Here is a 23506-nt window from a genome sequence, read left to right as displayed (position 1 = left end):
TTCCGATACTCAAACGTATCCTGATATCGATTGGCGGCATTTGTTTTTTTTTGTTTAATATAATATATTAATAGGATTTTTTGTGCATTTTGTATTTTTGTTTGTTTTGTGCACTTGCGAAACGCTAAGCGAATAAATGCGACGTGCTTAGGCTGAATAGAGAAGCGCGGTGGACAGCGGACAGCGGATAGAATGGATCAATTCTCGCACGACCTGACGTTGGCTCTAGACCTGACGCTGATGGACAGGGCGAGTGGCGTCGGTAGGTGGGGCTCCCGTCGTAGGACACGTTCCACGGGCAATCTACGTAAGTAGCAATAGCTCGCTGACTTCGCTCGCGGTAATCCCTTCTGCTTAGCCTGCGCACCCCAGCCAACGGAGGACTCTTCAAGCAGCCCTACGGATGCGCTAAACCAGGGGCATCACCACGGACATCATGGCCACCACCACCCAAGTGCTAACGTGGACGGATTGGACACGCAAAATCTTAAGTTGCCGGCCAGCGACTCGGACGAGAAGGCAGAGGCGACGCTGCCTCTGCGTCTCCCACTGGCTTTGCCCGGACGCATGGGTGCCTTGGAGTCGGACTCACTCAACGAGACTACCTTCAGTCCAGCCAGGTGAATTGAATTAGAGTCCTTCCGATAGACCTTCCTTAAAGTTTTTGGCCAACCCACAGATTCTACAAGCCTAACTCACGTAGGAAACGTAAGATAAAGCGCATGTCCATGGAGTTCGAGTTCAGCAAAGACACACCACATACCTTCACTGAGTCTCCATTGCAGCCCGGTCTACTAAGTGGTAGCGGCACTGCCACCGGAACCATACGCAAGCGGTTGCTGAAAATTGACCCCACTGGACATCGGTCGCACTTGTTTTTCTGTGGAAAACGCAAGCGCTCTAACCGCGATCGCTACCATGAACAAGATTCGATGAAGCTCTACGCCTCGCCACATTTACAAATGGATGAGCAGCATCAACAGCAACACCACCATCAGCAGAGGATGCGACCGCGCAGCTACTCCTCCACATCGAAGCCACTCAGCGACCGCCTGCTGCCGCTGAACAAGGGACTGCTCTCGAAGATCAACCGCATGGCTGCCAAGGGACAGGTCACGCCCACCCAAAAGACTGAGAACAAGGATAACGACTTTAAAGGTCACCAACCAAAGGAGTCAGGCGGAGCGGTCCATGAGATGGAGGAGCTTCCCGATCAAAAGGACGTGACCAAAAAGCTGCTCCCGCCAAGTACTGAAACTACTTCCAACTTAAACTCCTTCAGCATGGACACAATAGTGCCTGTGACAGATATAGATGCCTTATTACTGAGCACGCCACCAGCGGCTCCGCTGCTTCGCAAAAAGACACAGTTACCTGGTCACACCAGCAGCAGCTCATCTAAGACACACCGCCGTCGTCGCTTCCAAACGCTTCCACAGCCTCCACTACAGCTTCAAGCCCAGTCGATGGACTGCAGCGAACTCTACGACTTTCTAAGCTCCAGTTCACTGAGTTCATCCTCGGACAGCGAAGCGGAAGTGGGTGGACATCGCCGACACGACACCGATCGCGAAGGAGACGACGAACTCACCGACTGGCCTGGCAACGAATTCGGACCTGGAGCCAGATATGATCCGAAAAGGAAGCTTACTAAGAAGTCATTACTACCGCAGATTCGCTCGGATGACACTATTGGTGAAGATGACACCCTGATGTCCGGAACAGAGGCCGGAATGGTAGGAATGGAGCCTCCGCCGAAGTCTCCAGCCCAGCTACAGGAATCTTTGCAGGATCTATCCCGGTTCCAACCAGCCGGGGTCTCTGAACCCATCGAGATTTTGAACGCCTGCTTGGAGATGGAAACGAATGCAGATGGCACCTTGCCGGCTTCACGGCAAATCGAAAGCGAAATGTCCGGCGAAACTTCGAATCCGTTTCTTTCCTCTTCACCGCTAGGACAGGCTCTAGGTCAGGAGGTGCGCGAGATACGTGCTGGCTGTCGCCGTGTTAATGGAGAGCGACCGGGATTTAGCATTAAAATGAGCGTCAATGAGCGCATCACTCGATTTGTGCAGGATCCACAGCAAACACAGATACGACTGTCTGATATAGAGCTATATGAGCCCGATAGCATGTGCAATTTGGCAACGCTCTACTCACTGACCATGGTGGTGGAGGACGGCTGCACAGTGCTTACCAAAACCAGGTGAGAATCCATGGGATAATTATCTCAGTAAGATTAACATTATTTCCTCTTCTAGAAACACCACACAGGCTGTCAGCGTGGATCATCTTCAGCAGGGACTTCAGCCACGTCCCGATCTCTTCGGTGATTTCAAGCGGCGCTGCTACGGGGAGGAGGAGCAAGAACAGCTCCAGCAGAATCCCGGGCAGATTCAGCCACAGAAATGAAATACATTAATCAAAACAAGACCAACCCCCAGCAAATACGAAATTATCGCCATCTGGAGTTTAACTCTTGGCGACGTGATCCAGGTGCAGTGCTGGGGTGGAAGAAAACCATAAACTAAGAGTGATTTTAACGTGTTTTTGTGAAATCTGTTCCATGTACATAGGTTGCATCGGTGTCCGTGTATATACTAACTGTCTTCATTTGGTAAGTGCGTTAAGTAAAACACCGGATCCCAGATCCCGTCGATTTTTCCATACTCTTGGAAACGAGCGAGATGGCACATTTCAGAGAAAGAGAGAAAACCGAACAGAAGCCGTTGGCAGATGTTCCACTGTACAAAATATATATTGTAACACCTAACGTGAATATGAATATAAGAAATATACGTATGGTCATCGAATCACGAATCAATCGGTTTCTTAATTTTTTAATTTTTTTGGAGACTTTATCAGTTGAGTATTGTAAGTTTCAATCTAAAGAACATTATTGATTTCCTAACGTTTTTAAATTTTCTCACAGATTTCAAGACTTCAGATATAATAACCAGTTATATTGGAAAACTATCTAATTATCGTTTTACCAAGAAGTGGCGGGGCATTCAAATGTTGCTTGCTAGATGGAAATTCCGTCTAATTTCCACCCCCACGAAAAGTCGGCGCATGCTCAGTGCTCTGTGCTGGGCAATCGGCATTTGGCACTTGGCGCTCACTTGGCAACCCTCGCTGATGGGGGTCGGAAAACGAGGGGCGAGTTGGCGGAGTGGGGCACACGAGCGCCGAGCTTGCGTCAAATGCGGACGCCAGTTGGACGCAGCTCGGGATTGGAGGCAGCCACGTTTCCCAGCCATCCTCCGTGTGTGTCGCAGCAACATTGTCTGTGTGTGCCGTGCCGTGCCGCATCTGTGGCGTCCCGTGAACGGGATGTAAAGAGGATCTTCAGCGCTCATCGCCTCATTACCATTACCCAAATTCAGGAGCTCCAGTTGGAGGCTCTGCTCCTGCCCGAATTTTCTTTGTTAACCGGCGATTCTTGTGCTTTCTACGCTTACACCACTAACGGTAATTTGGGAAATCGGTCTTGATGAGCGCCTCCTGGTGCTAGTATTGGTACTGGTGGTTCTCCGGCTTTTCTGCATTCTGCAGTGGACACTGTTAAGGCTAGGGATTTCCGCATTTCCACGATGCGATGCAATGCCGCTGCTCTGCTTATTGATTTTTCACCAACACTCACGCACACACATACCAGCACACTGGCACCCACACACTAGCGCCCACAAATACTTAGGCAGTGTTGCCATTTCGGCCATTTTACAGCTGGAAAATAGCCATTTTGAGAACGGAAGTAAACAAAATCAGCCATTTTTGTTGAGTTCTTTTTGTCGGTACGCGTTAAAAATTATAAAGCATGCTTTTGGGCACATAAGGTAGTGGTTTTAAATCTTCTTTGTAATAAGGTTTTATATCCCAATGATAGAGTGTATGTTTTAGGGCAGAACCTTTTAAAAACCCGGATTATTAATTGAGCGATTAAAAAACAAGTGCTTTTATTTTAATTAGCTTTCGAATCTGGCGCGGTAAAGCTCATATGTTCTTAATTTTTTCCGTAATATTGTGACAACACTGTCAGAGAAGAAAAGAGAGTGTGGCTTTGCTGACTTGTAAAGTCCGAAAGCCATACACATACACACTCAGATAGCTGAGCTAATCTCTTATCAAGCGACAACTATCCCATCCCTCCTCTCAAGACTAACCCTTTCTCTATTGCACTTACATAGAACAAAAATACCCCATTTGCCATGAATTTGGTCTACGACAAAGGTTGTTTTTAATATTCTTAACTTCTTATTGGTTTTCCAGAATAACGCTCGGCATTTTTGAGATTAGAAAACAAGCCAACCTTGTACAAATTCTAGTAGCATGGCTCAAAACTATGTGGTTGGAAATCAGAACATTATACTAATAACTATATGTTTTCTGCCCGTGTAGGAGAGCTGTAATGGGGCAGGAGACGAATGTGTTCCGTGTGAGCATGTGCATCATCGTCTCACTGTCGATCGCGATCTTCGACTCTAACTGGCACTCGCTTACCGTGTGAGTTTCCCCTCCCAGGGTGGCGCAGTTGGAAAATGAGCACGTGCGAGGCGGCGGCCGCTGGTGAGGATGGAAGCCAGGCCAAGTCTGAGGAGAGCCAGCCGCCGGAGGATCAGAAAAAACAGCAGCAGGATAAGCAAGAGAAGCAGCTGGATAAGCTTCAGGATAAAACTCCACAGAATGGGAAAGCCGAAACGGAGGCTCCGGAAAAACCAAATCAACACCCCCAGTTGGAAGGCATTCGGAGTTCTGTTCTCCTGGATGCCGGTGCTGCCGCTCCCTCGATAGACGCATTGGTGGCCTGCAAAGATGCACTGCTCGCCCAGAAGCTCTTTGCTAGCGGAGGAAGCTCCACACCCGGACCCAGTCCTACATCCACGGTGGTGGGAGCAGGTGGGGTGAGCGGCAAGGATCTGATGAAACTCAAGGAGCCTATGCGCGTGGGCTTCTACGACATCGAACGGACTATTGGCAAGGGCAACTTTGCTGTGGTCAAGTTGGCTAGACATCGAATCACCAAGAACGAGGTGGCTATTAAGATTATCGACAAGTCGCAGCTGGACCAGACTAACCTCCAGAAAGTCTATCGCGAGGTGGAGATCATGAAGCGCCTGAAACACCCGCACATCATTAAGCTCTACCAGGTAGTCTTATTTATGGCTCAATCCTTACCGGAGTTGTAATCTTGTTATCAATTATTTCACAGGTTATGGAGACCAAGAATATGATCTACATAGTATCCGAGTATGCCAGCCAGGGCGAGATCTTTGGTGGGTAAAAGCCTTAATTGTTCTTTAATAAGCTCTCTCCATTCCTTGTGTATATTTTAAAGAAATGGAAAATAAGTTTAAAAGATCTGTAAGATATATAATGTCTTCCGGTTAGATATATTATAGCCCTCCCTATATACGTATTCTGTAGGATTAACTTGTCAAATTCTTCTAGATTACATTGCGAAGTACGGACGGATGTCCGAGTCGGCAGCTCGCTACAAATTCTGGCAGATCATCTCGGCGGTGGAGTACTGTCACAAAAAGGGCATCGTGCATCGCGATTTGAAAGCGGAGAATCTTCTTCTGGATCTCAACATGAACATCAAAATAGCGGACTTCGGCTTCTCCAATCACTTCAAGCCAGGTGAACTACTGGCCACATGGTGCGGATCCCCACCATACGCAGCTCCCGAGGTTTTCGAGGGCAAGCAGTATACGGGTCCAGAGATTGATATTTGGGTAAGTGCTTACAAGTTAAGTTAGTTCCATATGTAACCTCTCCTTTCTTGCAGTCGCTGGGTGTCGTTCTCTATGTACTGGTTTGTGGGGCACTGCCCTTTGATGGATCCACGCTGCAAAGCCTGCGGGATCGAGTGTTATCCGGACGCTTTCGCATCCCGTTCTTTATGAGCTCCGAGTGCGAACATCTCATCCGCCGGATGTTGGTGCTGGAACCGACAAGGCGATATAGCATCGATCAAATAAAACGCCATCGCTGGATGTGCCCAGAACTGCTGGAACACGTCCTGATAGCCAAGTACAATCTGGGTGCCGAGCGACAGTCTGGTTTGGAGCCCAGCGAAGACATCCTGCGTATTATGGCCGAGTACGTGGGCATTGGACCAGACAAGACGCGTGCCAGTCTCAAGAAGAACACCTACGACCATGTGGCAGCCATCTATTTGCTTCTGCAGGATCGCGTTAGCCACAAAAAGGAACAGAGTAACGGCTCTGCTGCCGCCAGCCGGATGCTCTACAAGAGCACAAAGATCGACCAGCAGCCGCCACAGCAGCAGTCTAAGACAATATCCACCAGCTCGATCCTGGCCAAGGATCAGGCCCACAAAAGACTTAGCCGTCATCAGACGGTGCTCATGACTGAGCGAACAGCCCATGCCGGTGCCACACCCACAGTCCCGGATCCCGGTCCCGGATACTATGCCAAGTACGGCCCCCAGCAACTGCCACTTGCTCTGCCTAGCCACGCTCACATGGCTGGGTACCTAAATGGAGGAGGAGCCGAGGTGGATGCCGCCGGAATCCCCCTGCCCATGAGGTACACTCCCCTACCGACGGCTGCCTCGCCCGCTCCTTCTAACTGCTCATCAACCTCCTCGAGAGTCGGGCGACACAGCCTGACTTCCAATTCGCCGAGAAGCCATCGTCCAGTGGCCATTTCGCTAAGCATCGACAACAATCCATCCTTGGCTAACCTGCGCTGCCGGGAAATGGAAGCTGGAGGCGGACCAGTAGGAGGAGTAGGAGTGCCTCTAGTGTCTAAGCAGCTTCATCAAACCATTACCGAGTACATCATCAAACAGAGCACCGAAGACTGCAGGGCCCTACTGCAGCAGGTGAGTTTCGGCCGAGAGGAGCTAATAAATAATTCCAATCTGAATCTTAACATCATCTTAATTGCAGTCCACAGCAGTGGCGGATGGCAAAGAGGACCCATTAAAGGTGGAAACTGGCGCAGGAGCAGCACCTTCGCCTGCCTCAACCACACCGACATCGAATGCAGCGGCGCCGGTCCCAGGATCGGGCTCTTGCCCTGGAGAGATTAACAGCAAGACAATAAAGGCCATGTCCAGCTCGAGCAGCTTCGACTCCAAAGCCAATCTGGGCCAGAGCTTTCGCTATAAGATGTCTGCCGAGGCCAGCAAGCTTTTCCAGACGCTTCAGGAGAGCCCATTGCCCGTGGAGGTGAGTGGTAGCTAAGAATAAACAGTGTAAACTTATCTAACTCCTAATTCTTTTCAGCAACGGGCCAAGCATCGTGTGCACGTAGGCAGCACTAATGGCAGCGGGGGAGAGTCCGGCCAAGAAATAAGTGAGCCGAAATCAAACGGCGAAAGGTTAGTCCTTTAAGTCAAAATTGTTCTTCCAAATAAAAAGTTGTTTATGTTCCACAGCCGCTCGGAGAAAAAGGTGCTGGCACAGGGCAGCTCCAGCACCGACGAGGGTTGCGAGACGGACCAGGGTAACGATCCTGGATCCCAAGAGTCAAAGGGCAGCAATGGCGGCGGTAGCGGAAACGCCAATGGCGGACCCACCTCACACTCTAGCAGCGATCTGACCCACCTCGCCGGAACCGCCGCCTCCGGGCAAAGCCACAGAATGCGCTCGTATGCCAGCAGCAGCTCCTCCAGTGGAGTTCTTGCCGGAAGTGCTGGTAGCTACTCCAAAAGTCTGAGCCAAAACTTGAGTCGTGGCTCCTCCAAGAGCAACTGCAGTGGTCCTTACGATAGTTTAGACTTCGCCTTGCCGTCCGGCAAGGGCAGTTTACCGTCGTGCATGGGCTCCAGTTCGTTGCTGGCCACGCCCACCCCGGCCTCGGCTTCGCCGGCTGCCATCTCGTCAGAACATTCATCGGAAAGATCGCTATATGGTAGCCACAACTCCTGCATCCATATGCCAGGTGCTCTAGCCTTGGGCTTGGGACTCCCGCAAAGTTCGGCCTCCACACCCACGCCAAATCCCACACCACCACCAAATGGGAGTGGGGTTCCGTTCCTCGATAAGCGATCACCCATACACTTCCGCGAGGGGAGGCGGGCGAGCGATGGACTGGTGGCCCAGGGTCTGCTGAGTTCCGGCTCCTTGCTCGGTACAAGTCGTGTTTACGGAAGTTACCGCTACGAGCAGGCCAAGCGGCACGGTTGGTTGGAAATCCAGCAGCTGCAGCAAGAGGCGACTGTGGTGCATCCACACCCAAATGCCCATCAGCATCAGCATACTCATACACATCCACATCCCCAGGCCTACGGCTTGGAGGAACTCTGTCAATTTCCAAATGGTCAATTCTACGCTGTCGCCGGTAAGCACCATCCGCTGCTGACGTTACCACACCATCATGGGCACCCTGTACAGCATCACCATGGTCACCATCCAATGTTCCATTCCGGCCATCAAGCCACGCCGCTGCTGTTGGAAACCGCTGCAGGTGGAGACATGTATGGCCATGGATGCTATGCTCCGCCACCGCCACCACCAGGACTTTACCCACACCATCCTTTGGGTGTGGGAGTGGGTGTCGGTGTGGCCATGCCCATGTCTCCAATGCAAAAGCCACCGCTCCAGCAGCAACTACTGCAGCACCGCCTGCTACAGCAGAAGCGTCAGTTGTTCCAGAAGCAGTACGCTTTGGAGGCACAGTTGGCCGGTCGACATCACCATCATCAGCAGCAGCACCACTCGCAGGCTCAGCACAGCCACCATCAGCAGCACCACCATCACCACTTTGGTCACAGCCTGGGTAATCCACCCCCACCGGCTCCGGAACATCACTTGGCCGACGAGCTCTATGAGTTGGCCCTGCTTGATCGACCCAGGAGCGGAACTCCCAGACTGCAGCACTCCATGACCATGCCCGGGGCGCATGCCTTCAGTCAGATGAACCTCAAAACTTCCTACATCAGTCAATCGGATCAGGTTTCGGGTCCGGTGCCAAATGGAGGTGGTTCCGTCGCAGGAGGGTCTGGGGCTGGGGTATCAGTGCCACCGTCCACAGCGCCGGGCACGCCGACGGTCAAGTGTAAGCCGGCCACCCCGCACGGTCACAGTCTGGAGTCGGATTATCATGTAAGCATCCTTAGTTTCTTAGATCTATATAAGCAAAAGTTTCCTTGTCTTATTCTTCCTTTTCTTTGCTTTCCCCGACTCCCCCAGACATCGACACCTGTGCTCAGCTTATTTACACCAAACTGGCAGTCGTTGGTGAAGCCGCTTAGCGAGAGCCCCATACTGGAGATATCGGAGCACCTGGAGTCAGTCTGAGGCGGGTTGATGCTCTCCTGAAAAGGCATCGAACTAATGGGTCCGGTCAGGATCCACCTTTTTATTAAGCTCGCAATCGCAATTATGAATTATTTGATCCATATACAATATACACCCATACATATACATAGCATATACACGTTCGTATGCGGAATCTAAATCGGAGTCGTAGTCGGAGTCAGAGTCGGATTTACATCGATGTCAGCAGGAAATATATTTATTGGAGAAATCATAGGAAATCAATACCGAACCGAGCGATGCCGTAATATTGGAAGATTTAGTTGTGTTACTAGCCTTAAGTAGTCCAAGTTTCGTACGCATACACGCAGACATATACAATATGTATATTGATAATAATAGCGTTAAGCTATAGCTCTACTTATGATAACACTATACACTATTGTATTGGCCCCCCGTAAGTTCGGAGTTGGGTGGATGAGAACAACGTAACTACATATATCAATTATTCGAAGCATTTATTGGGGGCATAGATAGGGTATATCCATATACGGATATATCTATTATGTATTGGTACAATAATTAGCGACAAGCAAAAAAAAAAGAAAAGAAAAACAAAACTCAAACAAAAACAAACATCGATTGTTCTTAAACATGGAATTCAAATGTAAACCAGATATTAAAGTCATTTGGTATAAAATGCAATACACTTCTGGAGTTCCTACATTATATAGATATAGATGGGTGATCTGTGTTTTCGTGTGTGCGTGGAAGGGACGATCTGGACAGATCGTGTGACTAGATATCGTGTTTGGAGATACAAAAAAATCACCAAGGGATCAGGGGGTATATCTACTGATCGATAATACATATGTGGATCGTTTCTTACCGCAGACCAAACATAATGACTTATCCCATCATATAGAATGGCACACATATCTTATCCTGCTGGGACGGAGGACGATGAAGGCAATGACGTAGATGTTAAGGTGGGTGGATCCCTCGCACCTGGCTAAGTCACGTTGTGGCCTTCACCTGACGATTGGACTCCATTTGCTTCCACTTGGCATTGGCGTGGCCCTGATTCCGCTGCTTGTGGGGGTCAGGAGATCCATGACAGCGCAAAAGGTTCCAGTAGGCCCTTCGGTATTCCGAGCTCATTAGCACGTAGATCAGCGGATTGATGCAGGTGGTCAAGTAGATGAGCAGGTAGCCGGCGATGTTAAATAAGTGCATCTCGGTGGCGCTCTTCCATATTTTGGCCACTGTTATGGGCAGGTAGCAGATAACAAACCATACGAATATCACCAATATCATCTTAAGCAACCTTCGGTCCTTGGCACTCATCCTTCCCGGGTAAATGGAGGAAGCATTCGAGGTATTGCCCATGGAGGTATAGTGTGATTTCCGTGGACTGAAGCGGGTGAACGAGGTGCGCAAAGAAGTGGTGATGGGGTTCTTTCTGGAAAAGAAAAAACACAGAGGTTGGGAGACATCTTGCAGAGATTACTTAAAACCACTTACCCAACGGTCTTGCCCATCTCCAATTGTGTTTGACGGCGTCCCAGGGTGATCTTCTCCTGATCCCGTTCCTTTTCCTTCTCCCGTTCCTTGAGCACCACGTTGGCATCCACTGGTCGCTTCTGCTGATCCTCATCTCTTCTCCTGATGCTATAAGAGATGGGTAGACTGTCCGCCGAAGCATTGTCATCGATGTACGCAAGCTCCTCCTCGACCACAAATGGTCGTCCTGGTATTGGTTCCTGTGGCTCGCCGCTGGACGTGCTCGCCTTCTCCGGTCTCTTTTGCATGGGCATGGCTTGTGCCTGGTACTGGGTTGTGGACGTGGGGGTCACATCACTGACATTGCTCTTGCCAGCTGTTCCCGCTCGAATAGCTGCCTTCCGCACTAGCAGGAAGATTCTGGCATAACAGATAACAATGCAGATGCACGGCACCATGAAGGCGGCGATGAAGAGGAACTCCTTGGGCGACCTGCCATACCGATCGTGCAAAATGGAGCAAGATCCAATATCGGTATCCAGACCAAAGATACCCCACACACCCCGCCAGGTGGGTATCATAATGGAAAATGTTGTAACCCAAGTGCCGGCCACCATTAGAGCCAAGTATCGTCGCTGGTAGATCCTGCGGACAAGAGTACGGGAATACGATTACAAATGAAAATAATCTATATAACTATGTATTTTTTAAGTTCATTAAAAAGACAAACACCAAAAACAAAACCCATTTTCGCGTTTTTATAAACACCAAAACCAAGGTTGCCTAAATTGAGAAAAATATTAGGAAGTGCGTGGGTTTCTATTAGATTAGGTGGGAGGTTAGTATATTATAAGGAATCAAGTTGAAAAAGTATAGACTTGCAAGACTGAAGATAAGAATGAACAAAAAGGACTCTAACCTTGGATACTGCCTGGGATGGGCGATGATGATGTACCGGTTAATGGTTATCAGCGAGACGGAGAGCAGTGATACAGCCAGCAGGCCGTACCGTAGCATCGGGAACAGCCTGCACAATAGATCACCATGGGTCCAGGCACGCTTCATGAAGGTGGATGCGGCCAGGGGAAGATTAAAGCAGCCGAAGAGTAGATCCGAGCAGGATAAATTGATGATGAATATGGCCGTAGAGTTGCGCGTCTGGCGGCCTCTAGACAGGGCCACGATGGTCAGCAGATTGCCGGGCACACCCACGATGATGAACACAATGCAAGCTACCCAGGCGATGGTCAGCAGCTCATCCGAGTAGCCCTCGAACAGCACCGGTCTTTCCCCATCCAGATTCAGACTTAGGTCGGAGTCCGTGTCCAGGTCCAGACTCTCCGTCAGGGCAACTCCCGGCACCTGATCTTCCTTACTGAACGCAATTGGAAGTGGACTTGGGCCGGGTAGGAACATCTCGTGGTACTTTGTGGTTGGCAAGAGGGCGCGTTGCTCGTTCCTGCGCCGAATTTGTACTAAAACTGAATTCTCCGCATTCACACATCCACATTGTTTCCACCCAAAAAGTGAGCCCGAAGGCAGCCGCCGCCAGCCAAGCGTACAAAATATTGAGAAAAAAACAGCAGGCGAACTAGAAAAACTTTCGAAAAAAGGAAAACAAAAGAATATCAGAGCGGCAGCAGCAGCAACAACACACACATTTTTATTGTATACAACAATTGACTTCATCATCGGGTAATTTGGTAATTTGCCTGTGGAATGGGCGCTTTGTTTACATTGTTCCTATTCGGTGTTGTTTCTTTCGCCGCCTCCCCCGGTCCACCCCTCCCTTCCGCACTCCGCTCTTTCGTCGATACTCTGATGGGGTCATGTTGCTCTTGTTGCTGTTTTTTTGGAATTTCCAAATACTAAATCCAGGGCTACCACTGTCTAGAATCTTTTCATTTTCTAATAAGACTAATTGGAAAACAAGACTTTAAAAAGTTTGCTCATTTTGCACCAGTTTTATCCATTCTAAATGGTAATCGAGGAAAATTTTCGTACTACTAACTGAACCTAACTCTCCTCATCTTTTTTTTTTGGTAATATTTTTAATCAGTTTTATACCTGCAACTTACCCAAAACAAGACGTACAGCTAGAAGAATGAATGTTTTGAGAAGCTAACGACCAAAACTAACTTTCCTCATCATTGGTTTGTTGATTTTTGAAATATTAATTTTTGACAAAATTTTGAATTTTTTGTAAGGGGTAACATCATTAAAATTTGCGAGAAATGGCGAAATATTGAGTTTTTAAGGCGTGAATACAGTTCGACTGGATTTTTAATTACGAATCAAGTGATGTATGACGTTCCTTATTCCGACTATTATTGGATTTTCTATGAGAAGAATGCTGATTAATTTGGGGTGAAAACCTCTTGGTACTCGCAGCCCTGAATTCGAAGCGTACGCACCTCTCTGGGCATTCTCGAAATTGAAAATCTTTCGGTTCTTGGGAGGTGCGTGTGTGTGGGTGCATAGTTTCCTCTGGCAATTTTCTGGATAATAAATGGGCAGCATACATTCGGATCGAGGAACTAGCGACTAAAAAAAAACGCACAATTTATGCGAGACTCAGTCGATTTGAAAATATGTATATAGATCGAATCTATGCGTAAAATAAAAGCACACTCATGGGCCATGGACCCTGAATCATTACAGAATGCTCGACGCTCTTTTCGCTTCAATCACCCGTTAAGGAAAATGAGTCAACCCCGGCCAACTGGGGTCACACGACGTCAGAGTTTAGATCGAACGTAGTCTTAATTAATCAAGTACTTTTTCTGGTTCTCTCTTTATTTCTTTCTGAGGGTCAGAGTGCGGGTCGTCTGTTGCGGCAAATTGAGTATCGTTTGCCTTTTGAAAAGGAAAAACAATCGGTTCGGGGAAAACTCTTTGGCAACGGCACGAATACGAAATCGTTGTTTGTTTTCATACAGGCTAGTAGTCCGGGAATTGCAGTCGACTACACAAAAATATATATGTACATATATACATACAGTTTCAGGGAATATTATAGCGCCATACCGCAATTACAACTTATGTTTGAGTTTACAATCCTAAGAATTGGATAAGTTTATAGAAAGAGAAGTCTATAAAAAAACACAATCAATCAAAGCTTAGTACTTTGTAGAAGTGAACCAGTGAGTAAGCTATCTTAATCTCAATAACATAAACTAAATCTTATACATTTACATACTCATATACAAAATTAATTTCACTACAATTATTTTCTAAAGAAATCCATTAACACTTCTAAATTTCCGTCCCCAACTGTACCTGGAACTGCTTAGGGAATGGGCACCAAAGTGAAAACTTGAGCTTCCCCGACTTTGGTTGTGAGATTGTGAGTACGAATCGAATGCCAATCGAAGTCTAACCCCTCTCGCCCTGTTTCTGATTCAGATCCCGAGTAATGTAAACTTCTCCGGCATACTTATACGCACACGCACGCACATGGGCCTATGTTTAGATAGCCATAAACCATAAACTATCATGTTCTTCACACAATCCGCAGCAAACAACAAACAAAGCGAGTGCACACAAATCGCTACGTCTTCAGTTCGATATCTGCACGGCGAAAAATCCTAATCCAAATCGAATTCTAACCGATACTCGAAGATGAGCCATTAAATTAAATTATAATACTTAAGTAATAGTAATTAATTAGATCTTGTTCGAAGTAAAAAGCTGATACAATTATAAAACTTGAGCAGACAGTTTCTGCGATTCTTTTCGCAGTGTAGGCATGTAGGATCGACTCGATCGATGTTGAATGTCCAATTGTGTAAACATTAGAATGCGGACACATGAAGCCTTATCAGTTGTGGCTGCAACGCGTTGTTGTTCTTGCTATGGTTGCTGCTGCTGTTGCATATTTGCTCCTGCGAGGCACAGGAAGGGGGAGGAGAAGCGTCATATCTGCGTATGCATCGGATCGACAATCATTGAGCGTTCGAACCGCTCTTACTCCCACAACCGCCCCTCGATCAACAGATGGCCGTCTGTGTCTCTGTCTCTGTCTGTCACATTGTCGTCCACAGTGCGGGCGAGAGTACGGGAGTGTGAGCAAGACACAGAGCAGCAGAGAGCGCAAGTCATGGGGGCAAGTCATGTGTATGGTAAAAGGGAGTCAGAACTATATACTAACTAATAATCTTATCAAATTTTCTTATCAAATTTTTCTTTGTTTGTCAAAAGTCGGTATAGGATAAAAGTCTGAATAGGATCTTAAAAACCCCTTAGAAAACCGGCCGTCTGCGCCTCTGTAAACCAGCAGAGAGACAGTTGGGCAGAGGCCGAGAGTGAGAGTGAGAGGGGCTCCGATTTGTCAACTAGCAGTATCGCGACTCACAACTCAGGCAGCTCTGCTCTGCCCGCACTCGACGAACTGCACTCGATCCGGCAGTTATAGACAATCCGATCCGATCCGATCCGATCGGTAGTGAAAACACAGACGCTACGTTATTTGTCCGTTACGTTCGGCTACTGTGGATTGTCCACGCAATTCGAGTAATAAACAAAAAAGTAACTCCGATTTAAATTCGATTTGAGTGACATTTGAAACCGTTGGAGCAATCACGAGCGTGTGTCCCCCTTTTTTTTGTTTTTTTGTTTTTAATTTTTGTTGTTGTGATAATGTCGAGTGCTAAACTGAGGCAACCTGTAACCCTTTTATTCTCTACCTGATCTCGCAAGTCAAAAGTATTAGTCATGAAAGCCGGGGCAGCTTTTGAATCACCGACGGCAGTAACAATAACAATAACCACAGCAGCAGCAGCAGCTTCAGTGGCGTCTCCCAGCAACAACAATAACACAACGATTAATGAATAACCCCAACGAATGCCGAATGCCGTAAACTGTTTACATTGCTCACAGCATTACTCACTCACCTCACTCAACCTGTGCGAAAAGGAGGGAGGAGGCAGAACGAGAGGAAGAGGAGTTGAAGTGAATTGGATTTGAGAGTGGAGATTGGAGACTGAATATTGGAGATTGGAGTACGAGAGGGGAGCTTGGCAGCGCAGATCCCAGCTGCACTAGTTTCGATTACGTGAGCAGAAAGCAAATAGCCAAACCCACTCTCCACTCCCTACCACTACTACTCACATCCACTCCTGACCACTGATAACGGACACACACAGCGAGGCGGAAAACGAGAGAGAGAGAGAGCAAGGAGAGTGCCAGGCCGATCGCTAGAATCGCCAGCAGAGGATTACCAAATAACAAAACAAAATTCAACCAGGTAAGTACTGTTTTGAGCTCAAAACCGATAAGATAAGGAAATAGTCTAAGTTCGTACATACGGGTATAAGAACACAGCCAGACAGATTGCGTATACGCCCTGTCGGGGCATGCTAAATAGCAGCCATGACCTGGACAGGGATAAGATGGAACGAGAGGAAATAAGAATGCATGTCAGAGTGCACAGAGAAAGATTAAGAATTCTAACAAGGATATCATATTGAGTCTTAAACTATTATTCTCTATAGTATCATTATACTTCATGCTTATTTTGAATATTAGTCAATATTAGTGAAACGTGATGCATAATAATAGTTGTTTTGAACAATCGTAATTTGTCAAAGACATCGACTCTTGCAATTATCAAAGCACTCTATTTATACACCGATTCCGCCCAGTGCAGAGAGCGGTACAAGAAAATAACACTTGTCTCGATTAGCGGCCACTCGAGCGGAGAACAGAGCACTTTTCATCGCATCGCATCGCACATTAGAGGACGCCCAGAGACGCCTGTCTCCGCCAAACAGTCACTCAATTAATTAAGGTTCGACGCTGATCTTTGCACCCCAAGTGGTGCAGAAGCCGCAGTGGCAGTAACAGCCACTGAAACTACTGCCGTCGAGCAACCTAAACCGAAACAGAGACGAGTGTGACCTCTTTAAATTATTTAATTGACACTAATTTACCATAGTCCCGAAGAAGCAAAAGGGGTGCCACGCCTCACGCCGGGTTACGGGCTTCGGGTTTCAGACTCCGGGTGACGGGCCACGGTTTACGCTTACGGGTGTTGCGTCGGCGCAAGATGCAGTCAGCGCCAGACTTTTTTTTTAACAGAGCCTGAGCCATTCAAGTGGCAGCGGCCAGTTGGCTATTGTCAGCGGTGGCGATCGGTGTTCAGTGATCGGAGATCGGTTAGTGGCAACTTTGATTGACCACAGGATAAAGAGCAAGTTAGTCAGGAAGCAGAAGCATCAATAAAAAGAAAAGTCGCGAACTTTTCCATATCAGACGCTCTGTTCTAGTGAACGGATTTTCCCATTAAAGAAATGTGAATCATAAGTACATAAATACGCCCCTCTTAGTGTGCCAATATCTTCGACGTATTTATATTAACTCAATAAACTTTCCTTTTTAAAAGTGTGCTAACTTGAGATCCTCCTCCGATCCTAGGTCAAGTTCTTCTACATCCTTCCTATCCAAATTATGTGACTTATTTTAACAATAAATACCTAAGAACTTTAGATATGGCGATTTTAATTGAATAATCCATCATTATTTACTGGTCTTCCGCTCTTGAGAAGGCGGAACTGATTCCATAAAAATCCCCAAACATTTGCTAATCGACTGATAACCTTGATGGTCGTGATTTTGTTTAAGCTGATAACGTTCAAGTTCATCGCACTTAAAAGAAAGTGCACCTCAAACATTGAAGGAAATATACTTGGTTAGGTTAGTGGGCTCAATATCTGTTGTGATCTTTACAATTCAGTTCCAACGTGAAAAAGTTATACGCTTTATAAAGATAGTTTTTCCCCACGAATAGGAAATGATTCATATATTGGGAAAACAATTCAAAAGATCATGACCTATGGGAACTAAATCATGATCTTTAAGAATGCATCTTTTTCCCAGGTCCATCTATCTTCCATCTGTAATTGGATAGCGAGCTCTCTAATAAAGACTATTTCTCTCTCTCTGTATTCCAGAAGTATGAGTGACGAGACAACTATTAGCCTAGATGGCTATCCCCCTCTGGAGGCGTTGACGACTATGTCTCCCCCAGAAGACCCGAGCGGGTAAGTTGGGATGTGGGCTCTGGTTCTGGTTGGGGGCTTGTTGACGATGTGCCAAGTGGGTGCCAAGAGAGATGTAGCTATCAGCGGCCACTGGGTAATTATAGTCCCCGGCTGTGAGAGGTCCGATAAGAGATCGTTAATATTACGCGCTCCATTGCACCAGTGGTGATCGCCAGGCCGGACGGCTGACAAAGACGGGCGATTCTTGGATGTAGCCAGCGGAAGCCAGTCCGATATGGTGATAGCCACAGGGCCATATAGGCACCAAAGGTCGAGAGATCTTAGACTGGGTGGAAAGTACTGAGATAGCAAAAATGGTATCGATTTGAGGTCAAAAATTGATAACTTTCATAATTTTAGAGAAATGTTAATGTTAAAAGAACATTTTATTCGGTTGCAGATTTTCGCAGTCGCTATTGACCTTTGCCGCGGTCATGACCTTTCTCATAATGGTTGTTGGCATTTGCGGCAACCTATTGACCGTAGTTGCCTTGCTAAAATGTCCCAAGGTGCGCAATGTGGCCGCCGCCTTTATCATCAGGTAAGCTAGCCTTCGCTTTCCTTATAGAAAAAGCTAACCTCTCTATCTCCGAACTAGCCTTTGTATTGCCGATCTGCTTTTCTGCGCCCTGGTTCTGCCTTTTCAGGGTCTGCGTTTCGTTCAAGGAACCTGGCGACATGGCCAAGTCCTCTGTCGCCTGATTCCCTTCATCCAGTACGGAAATATAGGGGTGTCCTTGCTGTGCATTGCCATGATCACGATCAATCGGTATGTGATGATCACCCACCATGGGTTGTATGCTAGGATCTATAAGCGGCACTGGATTGCCATAATGATCGCCGCCTGCTGGCTGTTCTCCTACGGAATGCAGCTGCCTACGCTTCTTGGAGAATGGGGTCGCTTTGGCTACGATTCTCGTCTGCAGACCTGCTCCATTATGACAGATGAGCATGGGCACAGCAGCAAGACCACGTTGTTTATCACAGCCTTCGTCATCCCCTGCCTGGTTATCATTGCCTGCTATGCCAAGATCTTCTGGGTGGTTCACAAGTCAGAGCAGCGCCTGAAGCGTCATGCCACCAAGCAGAATTCGATTCCCAATAATCTTCGTCCGTTAGCCAGCACGGGATCCGGAGCTCTGCCCTCGGGCGCAGAATGCCAGCCAAGCAACCGTGTCTCCTCGGACAGCAGCAGCAGCTTCTCTGTTGATGTGCCGGAGACAGCGCCCAGTGGCAAACAGCAGCCAACCAGGGTCAAGGATCAACGCGAAGTCCGGGCCAAGCGAAATGAATGGCGCATCACCAAGATGGTGTTGGCCATTTTCCTATCCTTCGTTGTCTGTTACCTACCCATCACCATTGTCAAAGTGGCAGACAAGAATGTGGAGCATCCTAGCCTGCACATATGCAGCTACATCCTGCTCTACCTGTCGGCCTGCATAAATCCGATCATCTATGTCATTATGAACAAGCAGTATCGCAAGGCCTATAAGACGGTGGTCTTCTGCCAGCCCGCTCGTCTTTTGCTGCCCTTCGGTAAGACCAATGGCGCTAGCAGCGCTGCAGGTACGTTTCAGCACGGGAGCCTTCCACTGAACTTCATGCACTAAGTCACGGTCATTCTTCGTTTCAGAGAAATGGAAAGATACCGGGTTGAGCAACAACCACAGCCGCACAATCGTCTCCCAGATGTCGGGGGGAACGGGCACGGGCACGGGAACGGGGACAGGAACGGTACCGGGAACGGGAACGGTGATACAGAGCCCATCGGAAAGCCAGCAATCCCAAGCTCTGGAGATGCTCTCTCGGGGACCGGATCTAATCAGCAAGTCGAACCTACCGCTGCCAACCGTTACGCCTCCACCCCCATCAGTTCTCACGGCGACACCCAACGGAAGCAACAGCAGCAGCCTCAACCTGCGACTGCCGCTCAAGAAGAACAATCACTCCTACACCAACAGCGGCTTCAACAGCAGCAGCCCCAACCCCAGCAGCGGCCTGGGGATCGGGATCAGCAGCAGCTCCATATACCGGCCCGGAGTTGGCTTGCTGGGGAGCGGATCGGCCTCGATTCGGCGCATAACAATGGTGGGCGACGACATAATACTGGAGGAGGAGGAACTTCCGCCAACGCCGCCGCCGACCTCGGCGCCCACAACGCCGGCTCCTCCCCCGCCTTCACTCCAAACCCATCCGCTCTCTATAGCCGCAACCTCAGCAGGAGCAGTGGCAGCGGCGAGCTGTCCACCAAAGCCGACCCCAACGACTCCGCACATCTACATGAATGTCGACAGCCCGAAGAGAAACCAATCCTACGCGGAGCGTAATACAAGCGCGGCACCATCGGAAAGTAACTCCGATTCGGCGAACACATCCGCAACCGTTTCCACTTCCGGCTCCAAGCTGACGGCCAAGATGAAATTCCCAAAAGACTAACGAAATGCTTTAATTCCAAAAAACAAAAACCACGTAGTCCTCGTGCTACTTTTGTTATTAAACAAATATGCCTGGCATTGTAGATCGGTATATCGTAAATGGGTGGCAAATATCGTAAATTCTTAAACTTCACCCGGAATGCTGAGATTCTAGATGGTGTTGTAGTTCAATATCGCATTCAACACTACGATAATCAGTTTTTTCTATAGATATTGTAATTTAATACCTAGTTGTTGCCAATATATATGTATTGGAAATTGTGCCATAGATAATTATTTAGACTTTGCTGTATTTCTAACTTCAAACGTTATTGTATGTCAAACAAAGGCAAAGAAAGATACCAAATTAGAAACTATAACCAGTAATACTGTAGACCTTGACTTTCCAATGTATACACAATTTAGTTTATTTGATTATAGACTCACTTTCGTGGATCGAACTTCAATAAGTCCAAGAAATCTAGAAGTACACAAATAATTCTTCGAAGTAAACAAATTATTAATCCACCCGTTTATATCACTTTACCCCAAGATGGTACTCGCAAAAACACCCTTTCGAAGCCCGATTACACTACGTAGCATTAGTTTTAGATTGTAGATATTTATGGTCGCTCACGCTTAGTATTAACCCTTTTTTTAACTACTTCATATGCTGAATATATAAGTACGTACGTTTATACTTCTACTTAACACCGAAATCTTTCCTTAAATCTGTTTCCCCTATTTTTTACATAAACATTCCATTTAACCGTAGGCCTTTGTAAATGAACCTATTGTTAATCCACCGCGAGCACTCCATTCGAAAGACGATAGAAGCAAATCGAATATGAATATAAACATAAATGTTTAAATAAATAAACAACACTTGTAATTTATCACCGATCCCTAGTTGTTATTATTTTTCAAATCAGCGAAATTTTGCGAACGTCAAATTCTGCCACTTGACTTGATTTATAAACTGGATTGATATTATATAAAACTAAGCTTTTAAAACATGGTATAGTATATAAGTGTTTTTATCGATATTTAATATATTTTTTAGTTAGTAAAATCTTCCTATGAAGCTTTTATATAATTTAGCGCTGGACCAAGAAAATTCTATCAAAGCTGGGCGTAGGCCATCGCTGACCTAATTTATCGGCTCATATTTCCCGCTTTTATGGGGCGGTACATAAAGGTGGGCTGGCACTGTGAAAGCGCCGATGCAGGGGGAGTGAAGTCGAGGGGTGGAGTGCGACCGATTCGGCTGGACTGCGACTGCCTGGAAGCTTATCAGCGAAGCGCTCGTTTCACTGAATTGCATTCAGTCCAACACCACCGGCCGAGCAGTAAGACATGCCGGGATCTCGAATCTGATTGGATATAAATAAAATTAAGCAAAAATCGGAACGGAATGAGCAATAACAACGTAATCTGCACGATCTGCTCGGAGCGGTATCGCGCTGTGGACCACATTCAAGCCGGTAGCTGTGGCCATGCGTTCCACGAGGAGTGTCTGGACCGCTGGCGTTCGTTGTAAGTGTTCCTTAATCATAAATCGATCTCCTTCGTGTGGTATGGTATGAATAAATTATTCAAAGTTAAAAGCGATACTAAAGTGAACAAAATGATTATGAAAAGAAATTTTTAAATACACGAGTATATCTCACTACACAAATGATCTGATAAACAACGTTTTATAGTCAGAACGTATTTAATATGGCTCTTTGTGTAAGGGAAACTCTTCGTAGTCGGTTGACCACCCTTGACCCTTGAGAGTTCTTTTTACCAATAAAAGGCGATTAAACGGGAAATGTACTATAATGCTATCCGCTTTGCAGATCACGCACTTGCCCCATCTGTCGCTGCCAGAATGCAACCTATATTCAACTCTATCTGAACTTTGAGGATTCGCCACAAAGCGGATCTGTGCATGGTGCCAGTGGAAGCGGGCATAATCAAGGCCAAGGTCATATCGGCAGTAGTTCCAGCAGCAGCACTGTCAGCAGTGACAACGGCAGTGGTGGCAGCAGCAACACCAGCAGCAGCACTAGCGACTATGCCGGGATTATGAGAGAGTACGAAAATCTATTATATGAGACGGGCGTGTACCAAGATGAGATCGAATATCTTAACGAACGGATTGGTATACTCACTCTCCGCAATTCCCGCGATTCCCACGAGTCGGATTCGGAGGATCAGTAAAGAAGCACATACACATACGGAAAACAGTGAACTGTAAACACTTGATTATCGCCCTTTTCATCAGAACATTAGGGTATAATCGATCCAATCCGAACCTCAAATTATATGAAGAAGAAAGCTGAGGCAAACAAAAGAGCCGAGGGAAAAATGTAAACAAAAAATAAGCGATAAAGAGCCTGTCCCATAATATTTGTATATTTGTCAAATATACGATTTGAGAGTAAAACTAAGCAGAAGAAAAGAAAAGGTATTTATAGATTTAAACAAATAAATTTAAGTAAACAAGCAAACAAAATTTGGCAACTTCATCACAGAAACTTAACACAAAAAATTTAAAATTAAGTTAAAAGACTTAGAAGAGACTTTAGCATTAAACAAATAACCATTTCCAAAGACCGGTAATTTCCCTAAAATGTAGAGGCTAACCTCTCGCACAGTTTGCCATTCGCATCGAATTAGGCGCAAAGTTTAAAAATGTAGCCGAGTTGTAAACCACCCTGCAAGGAAAACAAAATCAACTTACCTCACTCACCATACCCACCATGGGCAAACCAGTTGTTCGACTCCCACAATGGGGCAATATTTCACCACGAGCCAGCTGATGTTTCGCGAAATGCTTCTTCTTGTGCCCACTCGTTGCGAATGGCAATTACCGCGTCTCTTTGTGATGATGGACTCGATTACTACAATTACAATAAAGATTGCAACAAATTAAAAAGGCGTCGTGTGGTGTATCCGTGTACGTACCTGTGTGAGTTTGTGTGTGCTGATAACTGATAACCAAGTAAACAAGTAAATAAACAGCCGTCACCTTGCGGCGCATCCAAAGCCACTGGCTGCAAGTAAGTTGCATTTGCATTTTGCTTAATTTGGTTTTAGTTTGGTTTGGTTATTCTTTGTTTCGCGGTTCAGTTGCTAAACCGCTCGATTCTCGGCGACGTCTAGGATTGGCCGCAATTTGGGGTCGAGGTTGCCGCCGGCAGCGGTGAAATTGGCGCACATTCACGTTTCCATTTTGCATTTCCACATAATTGCAGCGGCGCAAAATTATTTGCAATGCGGCAGTGTGTGGGGTGTGGGGGTTAGTGGTGTGGGGAGCCAGACAGACGCAGTG

At 47.0% G+C, this 23506-nt stretch overlaps 5 protein-coding genes across 7 annotated transcripts; 4 read left to right on the top strand and 1 right to left on the bottom strand.

Moving 5' to 3' along the window:
• The first annotated feature begins 5 nt into the window (after window positions 1-5).
• Window positions 6-2820, top strand: LOC108104373. Its single transcript, XM_017210389.2, has 4 exons — window positions 6-307; window positions 359-620; window positions 680-2206; window positions 2262-2820. Exons 1-4 carry the CDS (start codon window positions 193-195, stop codon window positions 2410-2412), a joined length of 2055 nt encoding a protein of 684 aa, XP_017065878.1. The 5' UTR covers window positions 6-192; the 3' UTR covers window positions 2413-2820.
• LOC108104371 (serine/threonine-protein kinase par-1) lies at window positions 2783-9935 on the top strand. The gene is made up of 10 exons (XM_017210384.2): window positions 2783-2874; window positions 2933-3471; window positions 4399-5147; window positions 5210-5273; window positions 5449-5735; window positions 5789-6850; window positions 6918-7199; window positions 7257-7351; window positions 7409-9077; window positions 9165-9935. Exons 3-10 carry the CDS (start codon window positions 4539-4541, stop codon window positions 9270-9272), a joined length of 4176 nt encoding a protein of 1391 aa, XP_017065873.1. The 5' UTR covers window positions 2783-2874; window positions 2933-3471; window positions 4399-4538; the 3' UTR covers window positions 9273-9935.
• Window positions 9732-22979, bottom strand: LOC108104375 (G-protein coupled receptor moody). The gene is made up of 4 exons (XM_017210393.2): window positions 22916-22979; window positions 11653-12333; window positions 10755-11378; window positions 9732-10692 (listed from the first exon to the last, which is right to left on the bottom strand). The coding sequence occupies exons 2-4, from the start codon at window positions 12147-12149 to the stop codon at window positions 10248-10250; spliced, it is 1566 nt and encodes a 521-aa protein (XP_017065882.1). The 5' UTR covers window positions 12150-12333; window positions 22916-22979; the 3' UTR covers window positions 9732-10247.
• LOC108104374 (G-protein coupled receptor moody) lies at window positions 15099-21090 on the top strand. 3 transcript variants are annotated; one of them, XM_017210390.2, is made up of 5 exons: window positions 15099-15978; window positions 17684-17773; window positions 18174-18314; window positions 18372-19339; window positions 19407-21090. In XM_017210390.2, exons 2-5 carry the CDS (start codon window positions 17688-17690, stop codon window positions 20207-20209), a joined length of 1998 nt encoding a protein of 665 aa, XP_017065879.1. In that variant the 5' UTR covers window positions 15099-15978; window positions 17684-17687; the 3' UTR covers window positions 20210-21090. The 3 variants fall into 3 exon arrangements, with proteins under 3 accessions (XP_017065879.1, XP_017065881.1, XP_017065880.1); XM_017210392.1 differs by lacking the exon at window positions 15099-15978 and adding an exon at window positions 16842-16888; XM_017210391.1 differs by lacking the exon at window positions 15099-15978 and adding an exon at window positions 16842-16927.
• Window positions 21533-22920, top strand: LOC108104378 (RING-H2 finger protein ATL7). Its single transcript, XM_017210395.1, has 2 exons — window positions 21533-21723; window positions 22029-22920. Exons 1-2 carry the CDS (start codon window positions 21602-21604, stop codon window positions 22390-22392), a joined length of 486 nt encoding a protein of 161 aa, XP_017065884.1. The 5' UTR covers window positions 21533-21601; the 3' UTR covers window positions 22393-22920.
• Window positions 22980-23506: the final 527 nt, after the last annotated feature.

The sequence above is a fragment of the Drosophila eugracilis genome, unplaced genomic scaffold, assembly GCF_018153835.1.
Source record: "Drosophila eugracilis isolate 14026-0451.02 unplaced genomic scaffold, ASM1815383v1 contig_2167, whole genome shotgun sequence".
NCBI lineage: Eukaryota > Metazoa > Arthropoda > Insecta > Diptera > Drosophilidae > Drosophila > Drosophila eugracilis.
Note: the sequence above shows the minus strand (reverse complement) of the source record. Positions and strands in the feature narration are given on the sequence as shown.

Coding starts and splice junctions, on each gene's coding strand:
- LOC108104373 (XM_017210389.2), top strand. CDS start 193: ATGGATCAATTCTCGCACGACCTGACGTTGGCTCTAGACCTGACGCTG. Junction 308..358: donor ACGTTCCACGGGCAATCTAC/GTAAGTAGCAAT, acceptor CCTTCTGCTTAG/CCTGCGCACCCCAGCCAACG. Junction 621..679: donor ACTACCTTCAGTCCAGCCAG/GTGAATTGAATT, acceptor GCCAACCCACAG/ATTCTACAAGCCTAACTCAC.
- LOC108104371 (XM_017210384.2), top strand. CDS start 4,539: ATGAGCACGTGCGAGGCGGCGGCCGCTGGTGAGGATGGAAGCCAGGCC. Junction 6,851..6,917: donor GCAGGGCCCTACTGCAGCAG/GTGAGTTTCGGC, acceptor TCTTAATTGCAG/TCCACAGCAGTGGCGGATGG. Junction 9,078..9,164: donor GTCTGGAGTCGGATTATCAT/GTAAGCATCCTT, acceptor CGACTCCCCCAG/ACATCGACACCTGTGCTCAG.
- LOC108104375 (XM_017210393.2), bottom strand. CDS start 12,149: ATGTTCCTACCCGGCCCAAGTCCACTTCCAATTGCGTTCAGTAAGGAA. Junction 11,379..11,652: donor CATCCCAGGCAGTATCCAAG/GTTAGAGTCCTT, acceptor TCTTGTCCGCAG/GATCTACCAGCGACGATACT. Junction 10,693..10,754: donor GAGATGGGCAAGACCGTTGG/GTAAGTGGTTTT, acceptor TTTCTTTTCCAG/AAAGAACCCCATCACCACTT.
- LOC108104374 (XM_017210390.2), top strand. CDS start 17,688: ATGAGTGACGAGACAACTATTAGCCTAGATGGCTATCCCCCTCTGGAG. Junction 17,774..18,173: donor CCCCCAGAAGACCCGAGCGG/GTAAGTTGGGAT, acceptor ATTCGGTTGCAG/ATTTTCGCAGTCGCTATTGA. Junction 19,340..19,406: donor TGGCGCTAGCAGCGCTGCAG/GTACGTTTCAGC, acceptor TCTTCGTTTCAG/AGAAATGGAAAGATACCGGG.
- LOC108104378 (XM_017210395.1), top strand. CDS start 21,602: ATGAGCAATAACAACGTAATCTGCACGATCTGCTCGGAGCGGTATCGC. Junction 21,724..22,028: donor CTGGACCGCTGGCGTTCGTT/GTAAGTGTTCCT, acceptor TCCGCTTTGCAG/ATCACGCACTTGCCCCATCT.